This window comes from Podarcis tiliguerta (assembly GCF_965153285.1).
Source record: "Podarcis tiliguerta genome assembly, chromosome: 9".
In the NCBI taxonomy this organism is placed as follows: domain Eukaryota; kingdom Metazoa; phylum Chordata; class Lepidosauria; order Squamata; family Lacertidae; genus Podarcis; species Podarcis tiliguerta.
The window spans coordinates 21,839,838-21,854,305 of NC_139542.1; the positions used below are offsets into that span (position 1 = coordinate 21,839,838).

The window sequence follows — 14,468 nt, forward strand, 5'->3', positions numbered from 1 at the left end:
AAAAACAAGAGGAAGACAAACATTTAACAAATCCATATATTGGCACACACCCTAGGGACTCTCCTTTCGTTGTCTGAAATATTTGCATAAGCAATAAATTTCTACCAGTCTCCTGCAAACATTTCTCTGCATTTACTTCCTCTAGCTATTCTTAGTGTACACGTAAGTTTCTCTGCTAGGGCTACCTGCCAAATCCTTTTACACAATGCTGTTAAATCAGCTCCATTAAGGTCCTTCCAAAAGCTGGCAATAGTCATATGTGCAGCTACAAAATTAGCCAAGCAGGGATTTATCAAGTCTGCATTATCATCTGTAAATACATTCAGTAGCACAGGCTCTGGGGTCTTCCCAATAGATTGTTAGGTGATTTTACCCACGCTGCACCTTGACTTGGACAAGCCTAGCAGGGCTTAGGTAGTGGTGACTCCTCTGCTAAAGACTCCACTCCATCGTTACTCCAAAGTGGGGAAGACTTGGATCAGGTGGACTATGTGCCTGTTCAGTCTGCAGTCTAGCTGCTGGTTTTGGGTTCTTTATCTTTAAATTAGACCTGGACAGCTCTTCAAAGAAAAGTCTGCCTTCTGCAGAGTATGACACACAACCACACCAGGTAACAAACAGCCACTACAAACTTTGTTCCAAACTCAGCTCTGATGCCACTGTCCCATTTTCAACCTTTTATCTGTCTTACGTTCCAGAAATGCTGACTTGTCTATAGTATGGCATCATTAGTGGACTGAAAAACAGTACCCAGTACCACAGGCAAAATTATTATTATATTGTCATAAATCATCCAGCAATTTTCACGGCAAATTGCATTTCTCCACTCCATTTCTTCCATTCCCAGTGGGTTAGTTGTTCCTTGCATTGAGCTGGCAGGCATATGACTTCAATCAATCAATATGATCAAGCACTTGACAATTAGTCTGGCTGTTTCTCACCAGCTTCTCCCACGTTCTGCTTTATCCTAAAGAATCAGCAGATAATTTATTTATTTTTATCCAGCAACCTGATGTGTCACTTTGAAAATCTATAAAAGTATATAAATGAGTGCACCTTTCCATCAATATTTACCCTTCCTGGAAACTGTGTTAAAGGTGCCAAGAATTGCGAGGAGCTAAAATTCCTGGAGTGGTTCAACACTCAAGTCCTCTTAACACTCAAGCCAGTGTGGTGTAGTGGTTAAGAGCGGTAGTCTCATAATCTGGGGAACCGGGTTCGCGTCTCTGCTCCTCCACATGCAGCTGCTGGGTGACCACTTCTTTGAAGTCTCTTAGCCCCACTCACCTCACAGAGTGTTTGTTGTGGGGGAGGAAGGGAAAGGAGACTGTTAGCCACTTTGAGACTTCTTTGGGTAGTGATAATATCAAAACCAAACTCCTCCTCCTCTTCTTCTTCTTCTTCCCCGCAGAGAAGTCTGGGAACTGTAGCCCAGGGAGTCCTCTATCAACTCAGCCCCATTAACAAAGGTGCTTTGGGTGAAGCCATGATCATTTAAAGTGCCATGATATTGTTTAAAATGTTTAGTGCAGATCATAGAATCATAGAGTTGGAAGAGACCACAAGGGTCATTGAGTCCAACCCCCTGCCAAGCAGGAAACACCATCAGAGCACACCTGACATATGGTTGTCAAGCCTCTGCTTAAAGACCTCCAAAGAAGGAGACTCCACCACACTCCTTGGCAGCAAATTCCACTGTCGAACAGCTCTTACTGTCAGGAAGTTCTTCCTAATGTTTAGGTGGAATCTTCTTTCTTGTAGTTTGGATCCATTGCTCCGTGTCCGCTTCTCTGGAGCAGCAGAAAACAACCTTTCTCCCTCCTCTATGTGACATCCTTTTATATATTTGAACATGGCTATCATATCACCCCTTAACCTCCTCTTCTCCAGGCTAAACATGCCCAGCTCCCTTAGCCGTTCCTCATAAGGCATCGTTTCCAGGCCTTTGACCATTTTGGTTGCCCTCCTCTGGACACGTTCCAGTTTGTCAGTGTCCTTCTTGAACTGTGGTGCCCAGAACTGGACACAGATGGGGCCCTAGACTCGACATGCACCATGGTAGAGGTGAGGAACTTTCTTTTCTATCAACTGTCACATTCCCTTGGAGGTCATTCCCATGGCAAGAAAGGGCAGATCCAGAAGGACACCCCCTTTCTCTCTCTTTCTGCCACTCCCTTCCTCTCTGACACCCTTCCTCCTCAGATGAAATTAGGCCAAGGCCCCCATGTCGCCCACCTATGACATCCAGTTTCTAATTTGAGGAGAATGAGGTGGTGGGGGAAGAGGAGCTGACACACAGTGCCAGCGATTGGCAAGCAGTTCCCTTTGCCCTGGTAAGGGCATTGTGCTACATAGATCCCTGAAGAAGACCTGAGGCTTCTTCATTTGCCTGGAATATAGATGGGATGCATGGTTTGCATTAGGGAACATTGTTTGACACCCCTGACATGGCATTCTTGTGGAAGAATGAAACAGGAGCACAGATGGAGAAATGTATTTCAGTGGTTACTAGCCATGACAGCTATGTCCTGCCTCCATTGTCAGAGGCCGTATATGCACCTGAATAGCAGTTACTGGAAATCATAGGTGGGGATACTGATGTTGCTCTCAGGCAACTGGTTGGCCACTGTGAGAACAGGATGCTGGACTAAATAGGCCATTGGTTTGATCCAGCAGGCTCTTTTTATGTTCTTATGTCACAGAACAGAATTCTCTGTTCTTAGCATAATAACGGGCAAAGCTAAGAGCAAACACCACAAACCCTCTTGCAACACTGATTGAGCTATCCTTATCAAAGGGGTCTTGGTCTCAAGCAGGGCCAGACTGAGGTTTGATGAGGCCCTAAGCTACTGAAGGCAATGAGGCCCTTTATATGTCCAGCTGTCCTTTGTCAACAACAAATTGTCACTGTTTTTTGTGTTGAACACAGGCTATATGGTAATTTATGGACCTAATAGGTATCTAAAGCCATTTGCACATGCAGAATGTAGGCACCCTATATATAGAAATGAGCAAACCAGTGATATTTTAGGGAGCAGGCTAGCAGACGGGGCCCTTTACTGACATCACAGGAGTCTACACAACACAAAACACTGTTGCTGTAGGTAGGTTTTATTTTATTTGTTTTTTTTATCTTATATTTTGGAAACGTACATCCAGTTTTGTCCCCTTTACATATAAGCTAAACAAGCTGTAGCTTAGGGCCCCGCTCTCTTAGGGGCCCCCCCAAAATGTAAAGGGGAAAAAAAGTGGATGTACGTTTCCAAAATATAAGATAAAAACTGATGATGCTAAAAACCCACCCATCCACTGCAAAACAAGCAACAAATTATAAATAACCCCCCTAGACAAATAAAAGACCAAAAACATGAACAGAGCAAACAAGTCTTGCTGGGGAAGAAGGACCATAATTGAGTGGTAGAGCACCTGCTTTGTGTACAGAAGGTCTTTGGTTTAATCTCTGATACCTCCAGATAGGACTGGGGAAGTCTCCTTGTCTGAAAACTTGGAGACCCACTGGCGCAGTCACATTTTATTTTAGCAGGCACAATGTCTGTGGGCAATGTGTTGAGGATCCCACATCAGTAATCTGGAGAAATGTGTAATTTCACTCATTGCAAAATTCTAACTTGTATGTGGATAACTACAAGAGAATTTGGGTATTAAAATGGTTTTCAAATTGTATATCTGAATTTGAGCTTTTGGGTCAAGCTTAAACTTTGGAAGATGTGCTCCAAATGTTTTTGTATCAATGCAATATGGATAGCTTTGACATGCAGTTACCAAAGTAGGTTTCTGCCTCTCAGATATGACATTTGACCGCTCTTAAACAGCAGAAGGTTGCAACTAAATCTTGCACACAATTAAGCTGGCATCAAGCTTCAAAAAAAAAATGCTGCCGAAATAGTTCTAGAGTGAAGGAGAGAACATTTGTTTTGCACAAGGTGCTCAATGCTCCAGCAATCTCAGTTACTACAGCAGAAATTAAGTTGGCACATAAAAATGAGTCCGTCAAACACTGCCCACCGGCAACCCTTTATCAGCACTGCAGCCACCACTGCAATGGGAGGAGTAGAGATTTGAATTCTAGGTAAGCTGTCACTCATGGCTTGAATTGCTATAGTGGCAGCTAAACTCACAGACTGAGGGATGCTTGGGGAGGGGAGCAGGACAGCCCTTTGCTCACCTCTCTCCTTGAGAGGCCTTTGTTCAAACTGCCACAGCTGTTGGAAGAGGTGGCGCCTGACCTGGAGAAATGTGCTTGTTGTGCTCAGAAGGCAGGAGACAGTGTGATGTAGTGGTTAGAGTGTCAGATTAAGGGCTTATCCACACATACATCTTGCCCAGTGTTTTCCAGGCACAGGTCTGAGCTCTGAAGCTCCATTTCCAAGTGCTTAAAGTGCAAAACTGGTAATTTGGGTTTTCCGTGGATTGCTGTTTGCTCCAATTCAGCTTTAAAGAGTAGATCTTCATGGGAAAAGCTCTGGAGCCAAAGAAAGAGTGCTCAGACACAGAGATCTGAAGCGTGGACCATGCCTGGGAAGCACAGAGAAAAGGTAAAGGTAAAGGTAAACCCTAGGACCTGGGAGACCAGGGTTCAAATTCCCACTTGGCTATAAAGCTCACTGGGTGACCTTGGGTCAGTCAAATTCTCTCAGCCTAATTTACCTCACAGGGTTGTTGTGAGGACAAAATGAGGAGGATGAAAATTATGTGTACTACCTTGGACTCCTTGGAGGAAAGGCAGGTTAAAAATGCAATCAGAAAAACTGTAAGTAATCCATCTGACAGGGATTCTGAAGTAGGGAATGGGTGAATATGTCAATATCACTTTAAAGTGCTACTGAATTTTCACGAGGGTTTAAGAACTGGACTTAAGACTGGAGAAGCTGGAATTTTTAGAATGTTGGATTGTTTTTATTGTTGTTAGCCGCCCTGAGCCCAGCTTTGGCTGGGGAGGGCGGGGTATAAATAAAATTTATTATTATTATTATTATTATTATTATTATTATTATTATTATTATTATTTACAGGTTCTTGTCTTGTCTTGTAGTTAATCCAATACTCTGCATTCTCAACCCTCTTAGTTTCATGGACAAAATGAAAAGGAGGTAGTAAAATGGCTCATTCAGTCCCCTCCCAATAGGTGCTAGGCACAGGAATACTGCTGTGACCCAATTCCTCTTTGCACACCCTGTATTATTATTATTATTATTATTATTATTATTATTATTATTATTATTATTATTTCTATACTGCCCTATACCCAAAGGTCTCAGGGCGATTCACATAAAATATCAAATACATAAAATCAAAACAAAAACAACAACCCAATAACAACCCTCCCCCTCCAAAAAAAGAGAGCCAGCATTTTAAAAAAGGTATAGGCAGTAGATCAAGTCAGGCAAAGGCCTGGTTAAAAAGGAACGTTTTTTGCCTGGCACCTAAAGGTGTATAATGAAGGCGCCAAGTGAACTTCCCTGGGGAGAGCATTCCACAGACGGGAAGCCACTGCAGAGAAGGCCCTTTCTAGTGTTGCTACCCTCCTGACCTCTGGAGAAGGAGGTACATGAAGAAGGGCCTCAGAAGATGATCTTCAGGGTACAGGTAGGTTCATATGGGAAGAGGTGGTCCTTGAGGTATTGTGGTCCTGAGCCATTTAAGGCTTTATAGGTCAAAACCAGCACTTTGAACTGGGCCCAGAAACTAATTGGTAGCCAGTGCAGTTGGACCAGGATTGATGTAATATGCTCAAACCGTCTTGCTCTGGTGAACAACCTGGCCACTGAATTCTGCAACAGCTGAAGTTTCCAAATCGTCTTCAAAGGCAGCTCTATGTATAACGCATTGCATCTGGTAACCTTGAGGTTACCAGAGCATAGACATCAGTAGTTAGACTATCCCTGTCCAGATAGGGGTGTAGCTGGGCCACCAGCCAATGCTGATGGAAGGCACTCCGGGCCACTGAGGCCACCTGAGCCTCAAGCAACAGCAAAGGGTCCAAGAGTGCCCCCAAGCTATGACCCTACTCCTTCAGAGGAAGTGTAACCCCATCTAAAGCAGGCGATCTCCTACCCATCCAGTCTAGGAAACCACCCACTAACCCGCCCTCAGTCTTATCTGGATTGAGTTTCAGTTTGTTGGCTCTCATCCAGTCAATTACTGAGGCAAGACACTGGTCCAGCACTTCCACTGCCTCGCCTGCAAATGTAAAGGAGAAATAGAGCTGAGTGTCATCAGCATACTGCTGACAACATACTCCAAACCTCCAGATAACCCCGCCCAGCAGTTTCATGTAGATGTTAAACAACATGGGGGGTAGAATTGAGCCCTGCAGAACCCCACATTGAAGGTTCCATGGGGCTGAAAAGCACCCCCAAGTAACACCCTCTGGGAATGACCATCCAAGTAGGACTGGAACCACCGCAAAACGGTGCCACCCACTCCTAGTTCGGAGAGTTGCTCCAGAAGGATACCATGGTCGATGGTATCGAAAGCCGCTGAGAGGCTGAAAAGAATTAACAGGGAAATGTTTCCCTTGTCTCTCTCTTGACAGAGGTCATCATACAGAACGACCAAGGCAGTTTCTGTGGCAAAACCAGGCCTAAACCCCGATTTAAATGGATCCATAAAATCAGCTTCTTCCAAGAGCACCTGGATCTGGTCTGCGACCACTCACTTCAGAACCTTCTATAGAGATGCCAGTAACTCAGATACAGCCAATGCAGGCCACACGTCTTTTATTTATTTTAGTTTGTATTCTCCCTCATCTCCCTCATCTCTGATGCTGACAGCTGGTAAGAATATTTTTATTAAAACAACAAGATGGAGAGGCAGATACTGTATGTTTTAACAGCTTCCCCCCGAGAACAGGCACACACTGTCCTCTAGCCGGTCCTCAAATGCCTGTGCAATCAGAAAAGATGCTAACAGTCACACCTGAAATTGAAAGTGCCATGGTTCCTTCCAGTGTGACCGAAAAAAGAAAAAGGAGGTGGGAAACCCATCAGCCAAACATTTCAGGCCATACATTATGCAAAAGGCAGCACCCGCTCAATCAGGGAGAAGCAGGACTTCATTAATGTCATGGATGAAAGTCAGGTTGATAAATGGGATCATCATTTTAACCAAGGCCATTGGGAGCTTTTTCATTAGTGCTTAGAATATTTTTTTTTAAGCCATAGCGAAGTCAGAATTGACAGCAGAGAAGACAGGATACTGACATCCTGTTATCATAGTGGATTTATTAGAGCCAGGCTGTTCAGTTTAGCTACAAGTATAAACATACACATGCACACGTATCATCTATCTATCTATCTATCTATCATCTATCTATCTATCATCTCTCTATATCTATCTATCTATCATCTATCTATCATCTATATCTATCTATCTATCTATCTATCATCTATCTATCTATCTATCTATCTATCTATCTATCTATCTATCATCTCTCTCTCTCTCTCTCTCTATCATCTATCTATATCTATCTATCATCTATATCTATCTATCATCTATCTGTCTATCTATCATCTATCTATCTATATCTATCTCTATCTATCTATCTATCTATCTATCTATCTATATCTATCATCTATCTATCATCTATCTATCTATCTATCTATCTATCTATCTATCTATCTATCATCTCCTACTTTCCCACCTACCAGTGGAGGGCTTAAGGTGCCTATAAATGTGACACACCAACTGCAGCAGTTACTGGACAGAGACCATTTATCTACAATGATCCATGCACTGATAATATCAAGGGCGGACTACTGCAGTTTGATTTTATGTAGGGATGCCTTGGAGGTTGGTCCAGAAACTGTGGCTAGTGCAGAATGCTGTGGCACAGCTGTTGGGTTTTAAAACATGCTTTTAAATGCATGGCATGTACACAGCCTTCCTCTCTATGTTTCCCATTCCTCCAAGCTGCAGCCAGCACAGAGGAGCAGAAAGAAGGACATAGGAAACCCAGCACACATTTTGCATTATTAAATATCCCAAGGGCAAAAGGACAAGGCAGTGCAAAAGCCATGCATTCTCTATCACTGTCCTGTGCTGGTCCTTGGAACAGCAAGGCAGCGATGCACATCGGTTGTCACACCAAGGAGAGCTGAGAGTTTCTGGGCCTCAGTGTCCTGACCACCTCTTCTATGCTCCCACTTCCTTTGGGGTGAAGGAGAGTTTCAGCCCTCTGGCCTGAAGACGGATGCTTCTCCTGTACCCCATAACCTCATCACCTACTGTGTTGTCTGCACCATTGGAATGTGCATTACAAACCAGGCAATCACAACCATAAAGCTACAGGAATTAATTCTGTACTAACCAAGCAAGAATTAGTGGTACATTACCTTCCTCTTGGCTTTCAGCTGCTCGTGATATTTGTCAGATGTATCGCCAGGGATTTCTCCGCCCCAAAGGGTAATTCCAACGATTGTGTAAGTGACACCCATGACAAGCAGTGGGAAACAATAGACAAGGGCGATCACAATGACGTGGTACCTGCAAGAGAGCAGCACTGAACTGATGCATTTTTGGAGAAGGACCCTTCAGAAGTTAAGCATCTGGTTGTCTTGGTAAAAACAACCAGGCTTCATGTGAAGGACAGGGAAACATGGGCAGTGTGCCCATTCAGCACACACATCCCTTCATCTTGTGTGTAGGGAACAAGAAAGGGAAAAGAACTTCCATCCAAGATAGGGGAGGTTGGTCCATTTGGGTGAATGGGGCACTGCACCACCAACCTTGGTCTGCCCTCAGCCATGCCTACCTTCCTAGGGAGGCTGTTAGCTTCCTTTTCCTTAGTCAGAGGCTATACCTTTAAAGCACACCTGAAGCACTTTCTCTGCACCTTCCCATAAGGTTGCCAGGGACAGATTACTCTTGTTAGCAGTCTGAGCTTCCAGAGCTGTTGAAATGTGGCTAAGGGCTGCCCAGGGTTGTGTATGGCCCTAGGACAAATGTTTGCCCACCTAGGATATGTTTGATCCTATAGGAGCTCCTTCTTGACACCCGAGATCTTCTGATGAGGGCCTGCGGTTGCTGGAGCCAACTTCCCAGCTGACATTGCATCCATGGCAACAGAAATGATGAAGGAAGGCCACTCGTTTTCCTCCTTTACCCCCACCTCTCTACTAAGGACTTTCACTATTAATTCAAGCTATGAGCTACGCAATCTTTGCTTTGGTCCAGCACAATAGGCTATGCTCTTAGGAGGCCCACACAACAACAGCAAAGCATGCAAAAGCGCATTGCCATTTAAAGCGCAACTTACGTAAATCGCTGTTTCATGCCGCCTGGCCACGAAACGTAGCACAGAGTCCTTGCGGGCATCACATTCGTCTTGGAAAAGAGGCACTGTGGCAAGGCAAGCAGGAACGCCAGAATCCATATGCTTGCAATTACCACTTTCGTAGCTGTGGCAGACAGTCTAGGTTTCAAGGGGTCAATAATGGCCATATATCTGTGGAAACAAAATTGGTAGAAAACATTACAAAATCAGGAATGGTTTTGTGACTGCTTTTCTTTTTCATACAATACAATGCAGGAAATGAAAATGACTCTCTCGCCACTCCTCAGTGGTTGGGCAGTAGGATGGCTACAGTGCCGTAAGGCAGAAGATAAATAACTGAAGGCTCCCATGATCCCAAAGTAATAACGCACAGAGGAACTGCCCAGTAAGTCGCCCACTTGATTCATTGTTCAGGCCTTTCAACTTTCCGTTTCCCCTGCAGAGGAGTGATTATGTCTTGCCTTGACATTGCCTGGGACTGGATCCTCTTGACTCAGCAGAAGCCTTAGCATGCTTCCTACAGACATGTCCATAGGGTCATGTGTCACACAGCTGCTCCTGTATGTGTATATGCTTGACTCATGTAATCACCCCTCTCTCACAAAAAAAGTAATGGAGGCAGAAGATGGCTCAAATCACACCCACCAATGTACAGTGGGTGTACCGATGCCCATTACAATTACTAGAGCTCCCTTGGAAGAGGGAATTACTTTTCTTAACATTCTTTTCTTCTTTTCTTTTGGCTTCACACGGTAACTTCCCCATTTGCTATTTCAAGATCAAGATGCCTTTCTTCCTTTTTTTTCATTACCTCTGAACATTTGTGCAACAGGCAGATTTTTATTCCAGCTCGTTTTAGTGTTTTTATGTATCATTTTTTATGATGTTCATAAAGCATCAAGGCCCTTTTGTGCATTCGCTCTTGTCTACGTTGCTGTTGACAGCAGAACTGGTGTTGGTGGGGCACTAAATCTAAGCGATGGAACAGGCTGTATCATTCTCCATACTACCTTGTAAATATATATGGGGTAGATCATGATAGTTCAAAGGATGGTAATTGGTTCTGTGTTTGTAATCACAAGTGCCCGCCTATCTGGCTAGACTTGCCAGAGAATTGTATAATAAACAGCTATTACCCTGATCAAACTCTAACAGAGCTGAATGTCTATTCAATGTCCATTCTAGAATCTGCTGGGACATTTTTTTAAAAAAAATATGAGGTGAACAAAATTTCAGATTTTTATACAGTTAAATTAAGGGAAACCTACGCTGGGTTAAACCACAGAGCCTAGGACTTGTCAGTCAGAAGGTCGGCGGTTTGAATCCCCGAGACGGGGTGAGCTCCCGTAGTTCGATCCCTGCTCCTGCTAACCTAGCAATTTGAAAGCACGTCAAAGTGCAAGTAGATAGATAGGTACCGCTCCGGCAGGAAGGTAAACGGCATTTCTGTGCGCTGCTCTGGTTTGCCAGAAGCGGCTTAGTCATGCTGGCCACATGACCCAGAAACTGTACGCCGGCTCCCTCGGCCAATAAAGTGAGATGAGCACCGCAACTCCAGAGTCGGCCACGACTGGACCTAATGGTCAGGGGTCCCTTTACCGTTACCCTTTTACCAGTTTGCAATGCTGGTACAGTTGAAACTTGGACCAAGTCTTGCCCATTCACTGGAAATTTGTCCAATTGGTCCAAAGTATCAGTCCTGGAAAATATGTTGAATAGCTTCCAATGGGGTCTGTGTTTCTCCAGAGGAGGGAATGTAGCCCATGCTTTGCAGGTGGAGGGTTGCCAGTTCAATTCCTAGCATCTCCAGTTAAAAGGGGTTCAGGCGATGGGTCCGTTTCCATCACCTCAGCCCAAGACCCTGGAAAACAGCTGTCACTCAGATGGACAAGATGGGCTAGATAGACCAATTGTCTCTCACCTGGTGTAAGGACGATACCTGCAATCCTATGGGAAGCCTTTTCCTGTCTTGTTTCTATTGTTACATTTGTGTCTCACTCTTACTCATCCACTGTCACTTACCCCAACCCATCCCATTGCTAGGCACGATGCACCCACCTCATAAGAGAGAACCTGGTGTGGGTTGGTGATTCCCTCTTTCCCTGGCCAGGAGATGGAAAGAGCAATGAATGAGAGGGTGCTGACTTCTAGCAACTCTAGCTCATCACAGGGCACTAGGCAAATAGCTATTATGATTATTTTTTTGCAATGCAGCCCCCCTGTTTTCTTACCCTAAGGAATATTATCACTTTTGTACATACAGTGGTACCTCAGGTTAAGTACTTAATTCGTTCCGGAGGTCCGTACTTAACCTGAAACTGTTCTTAACCTGAAGCACCACTTTAGCTAATGGGGCCTCCTGCTGATGGCGTGCTGCCGGAGCACAATTTCTGTTCTCATCCTGAAGCAAAGTTCTTAACATGAAGCACTATTTCTGGGTTAGCGGAGTCTGTAACCTGAAGCGTCTGTAACCTGAAGCGTATGTAACCCGAGGTACCACTGTACCTGTTTGTGTAGTAACCTTGAATTGCAAACTGTGCTATAAGACAGGTAACAAAGAAAGATTTCAGCCCTGATTACTTCACGAGTGAGTTATTTGAGACACATGGGTGAACAAGCATTTCGTTTGGATGAGATGATACACATTTGGGACATGTGCTTTAATTGGATAGATGGTTATTTCAACATTCTGTTGCTGATGCTTCAAGGAAGTTGTTCTGTATATTTAAGGAGTGGGGAAAACACATGCCGCAAGCACACACAATCTCTGTTCGCCTCTACCAGTCAGCGACCTAATCTCACAAATTAAGATTCCTATTCTTATTGGGTAGCAGAAAACAAAAGTTCCACAGACTCATTACTGTAAAGAGTGGCAGGGGAGAACTTTGTTGTGCGTTGCAGTGTGTACGCTGGAGGGAAATAAAACAAATAGTCCATAAAATGGTGTCTTGTGAAAAAAAGATTTAAAGAAGTCATATTTGAGAAAGATAATCTTTTAGTACCCATCTCTTTGGAAATATCATTTGCAGAAAACTCTGTAAGACAATGGCTTTCTATGGAAATCCAGGAGAAATAATCAGCTCAGGTTTCCCACAGTTTTAGCAATATAAACATCAAGAACATCTGTGAAATTACATTGTTTAAGTCCCAGCATACCCACAGGACATAAAACTGTGCAAGTGTAAGAGGCTTGGATGTCATTTCAGAAAAAAAATGAACATTAACTTAGATATAGGAAGTACAAAAATCTGGAAGAAAAACGCATGGGCAGCCCCCTCTACCCAGCAAATAGCCTGTAGCAGAACACATGTTCTGCATGCAACATATCCCAGGTTCAATCTTTGGCATCTTAGGATAGGACTGGGAAGGTCTTCTGCATACTATCCTGGAGAGCTGCTGCTGTAGGGCTGATTCATGGTCCATCCACGCCTCCATAGAAAAACCTGTGCTTTCCTGCTGAATCACACCAAAGCTTACAGTGCCTGCTGTGGCTGTAGAGACTGATATGGGAGAGATATGTTTTGATGCAGCTGGGGCAGATGAAGGCATCCTGCTGCAGATGCACCATGGCGTTTCTTCTCTCTCCGCTCCTCCCAGCAGTTATTCCTCCTCTGGTCAATGTTACCGATGCACAACCTGTCTGTCTCCAGGCGCTGTAGTCGTCTGCAATGGATTCCCAAGCAGTGGGGTTGATCTTGCCAGCCATCATGTCATGTTTGCAGACCTCTTTGCAGTGCAGAGTTGGTCTGCCAATGAGCCTGGTGCCTGAAGCCAGCTCCCCATAGAGCATGTCCTTGGAGATCCTTCCATCTTCCATTTTTGTGGACATGACCAAGCCAGAATAGATGTTGCTGAGACAGGAGTGTGAACGTGCTGGGAATGTTTGTTTGGGAGATGACATCTTTATTTGAGACTCTGGCCTGCCATGTGATGCCCAAAAGCTTCCTGACACAGCACATGTGGAAAGTGTTGAGGCGTTGCTCCTGGCAGTTATAAGTTGCCCCATGACCCAATTCCATAAAGCAGCATGCTCAACATGCAAGCCTGGTAGATCTTCACCTTGATACAGTGGTACCTCAGGTTACATACGCTTCAGATTACAGACGCTTCAGGTTACAGACTCTGCTAACCCAGAAATAGTACCTTGGTTTAAGAACTTTGCTTCAGGATGAGAACAGAAATCGCGTGGTGGTGGTGCGGCGGCAGCAGGAGGAGGCCCCATTAGCTAAAGTGGTACCTCAGGTTAAGAACGGACCTCCAAAACAAATTAAGTTCTTAACCCAAGGTACCACTGTATTGCATGTTAGCATCACATTCTCCCATACTGTTTTGGAGATGCAAGCCATTGCTTTAGCTGCCTTGCCAATACACTTGTCCAGGTCACTGTTGATGGAAGGGATGCTGGTTATGGTGGAACCCAGGTAGACAAAATTGTCTACCACCTCAAGCATGTGGTCACCAATGTTAATGCATGGAGTCTTGACCCTCCAACCCCACCTCCAGGATGTCCTACAGATTCAGGAATGGGTCGAGTAGGAGGGTACCCCTTCAAACCTGCAACTGACATTGCACAAAGTGACATATATCCATCTTCCATTTCAATGGATCTCGCTCAGGACCTTTTCCTGATCCATTTTGGCCATGATGATCCATATGGCTTTTAGCCGTGTTCTTTTTGCTTTAATGCCAGAAACATTAAGCTCCCACTCATAAGGAAAACAGATTCATTTGCAGAAGAATTTTGATACCCTGCGCACCGTGTCCTCATATTGCTATTAATACATGAACGAACTGTCAATTTAATCCTTCATAACATTTTGCTCCTTTCAGTGGCTTTTGTGGGGGAAAAGTAAGTGGCAATTATTGCTGATAAATATTAATGCCATACTCCAAGCTTCGTGGATGTCCGGGATATGGGGAAATGATCCGCTTACAAAATAACAGCAGTAATAAAAAAAATACTTAGCATTTTTCATAGTGATCACAGTGTGCTATTGACTCCAACTCAATTAAGCTTCTCAGGCTTTTTGTGAAGTAGGAAAAACAGAAAGATTGCTTCATTTGCTACTGTAATGAAAAGAAGATCTTGCATAACAACACATAGCATTTGAAAAGCTAGTTTGAACCTATGGTTTCATCTAGTCAAGGTTAGGTGGTGGGAAGAGACAGGACG

The 14,468-nt window shown here is 44.2% G+C and overlaps 1 protein-coding gene and 1 long non-coding RNA gene across 2 annotated transcripts in view; one reads left to right on the plus strand and one right to left on the minus strand.

Annotated features, from left to right (window-relative positions):
* The window catches only part of LOC310685201, a 606,217-nt gene that overhangs the window by 262,484 nt on the left and 329,265 nt on the right, over window positions 1-14,468 (plus strand). The gene's annotated exons all lie outside the window — the stretch shown is intronic.
* The window catches only part of TACR3 (tachykinin receptor 3), a 30,762-nt gene that overhangs the window by 9,906 nt on the left and 6,388 nt on the right, over window positions 1-14,468 (minus strand). The window contains exons 2-3 of the mRNA XM_083456803.1: window positions 9,278-9,466; window positions 8,355-8,505 (exon numbers count right to left, since the gene is read on the minus strand). Coding sequence (XP_083312929.1) covers window positions 8,355-8,505; window positions 9,278-9,466 — 340 coding nt within the window. The remainder of the gene's footprint in view (window positions 1-8,354; window positions 8,506-9,277; window positions 9,467-14,468) is intronic.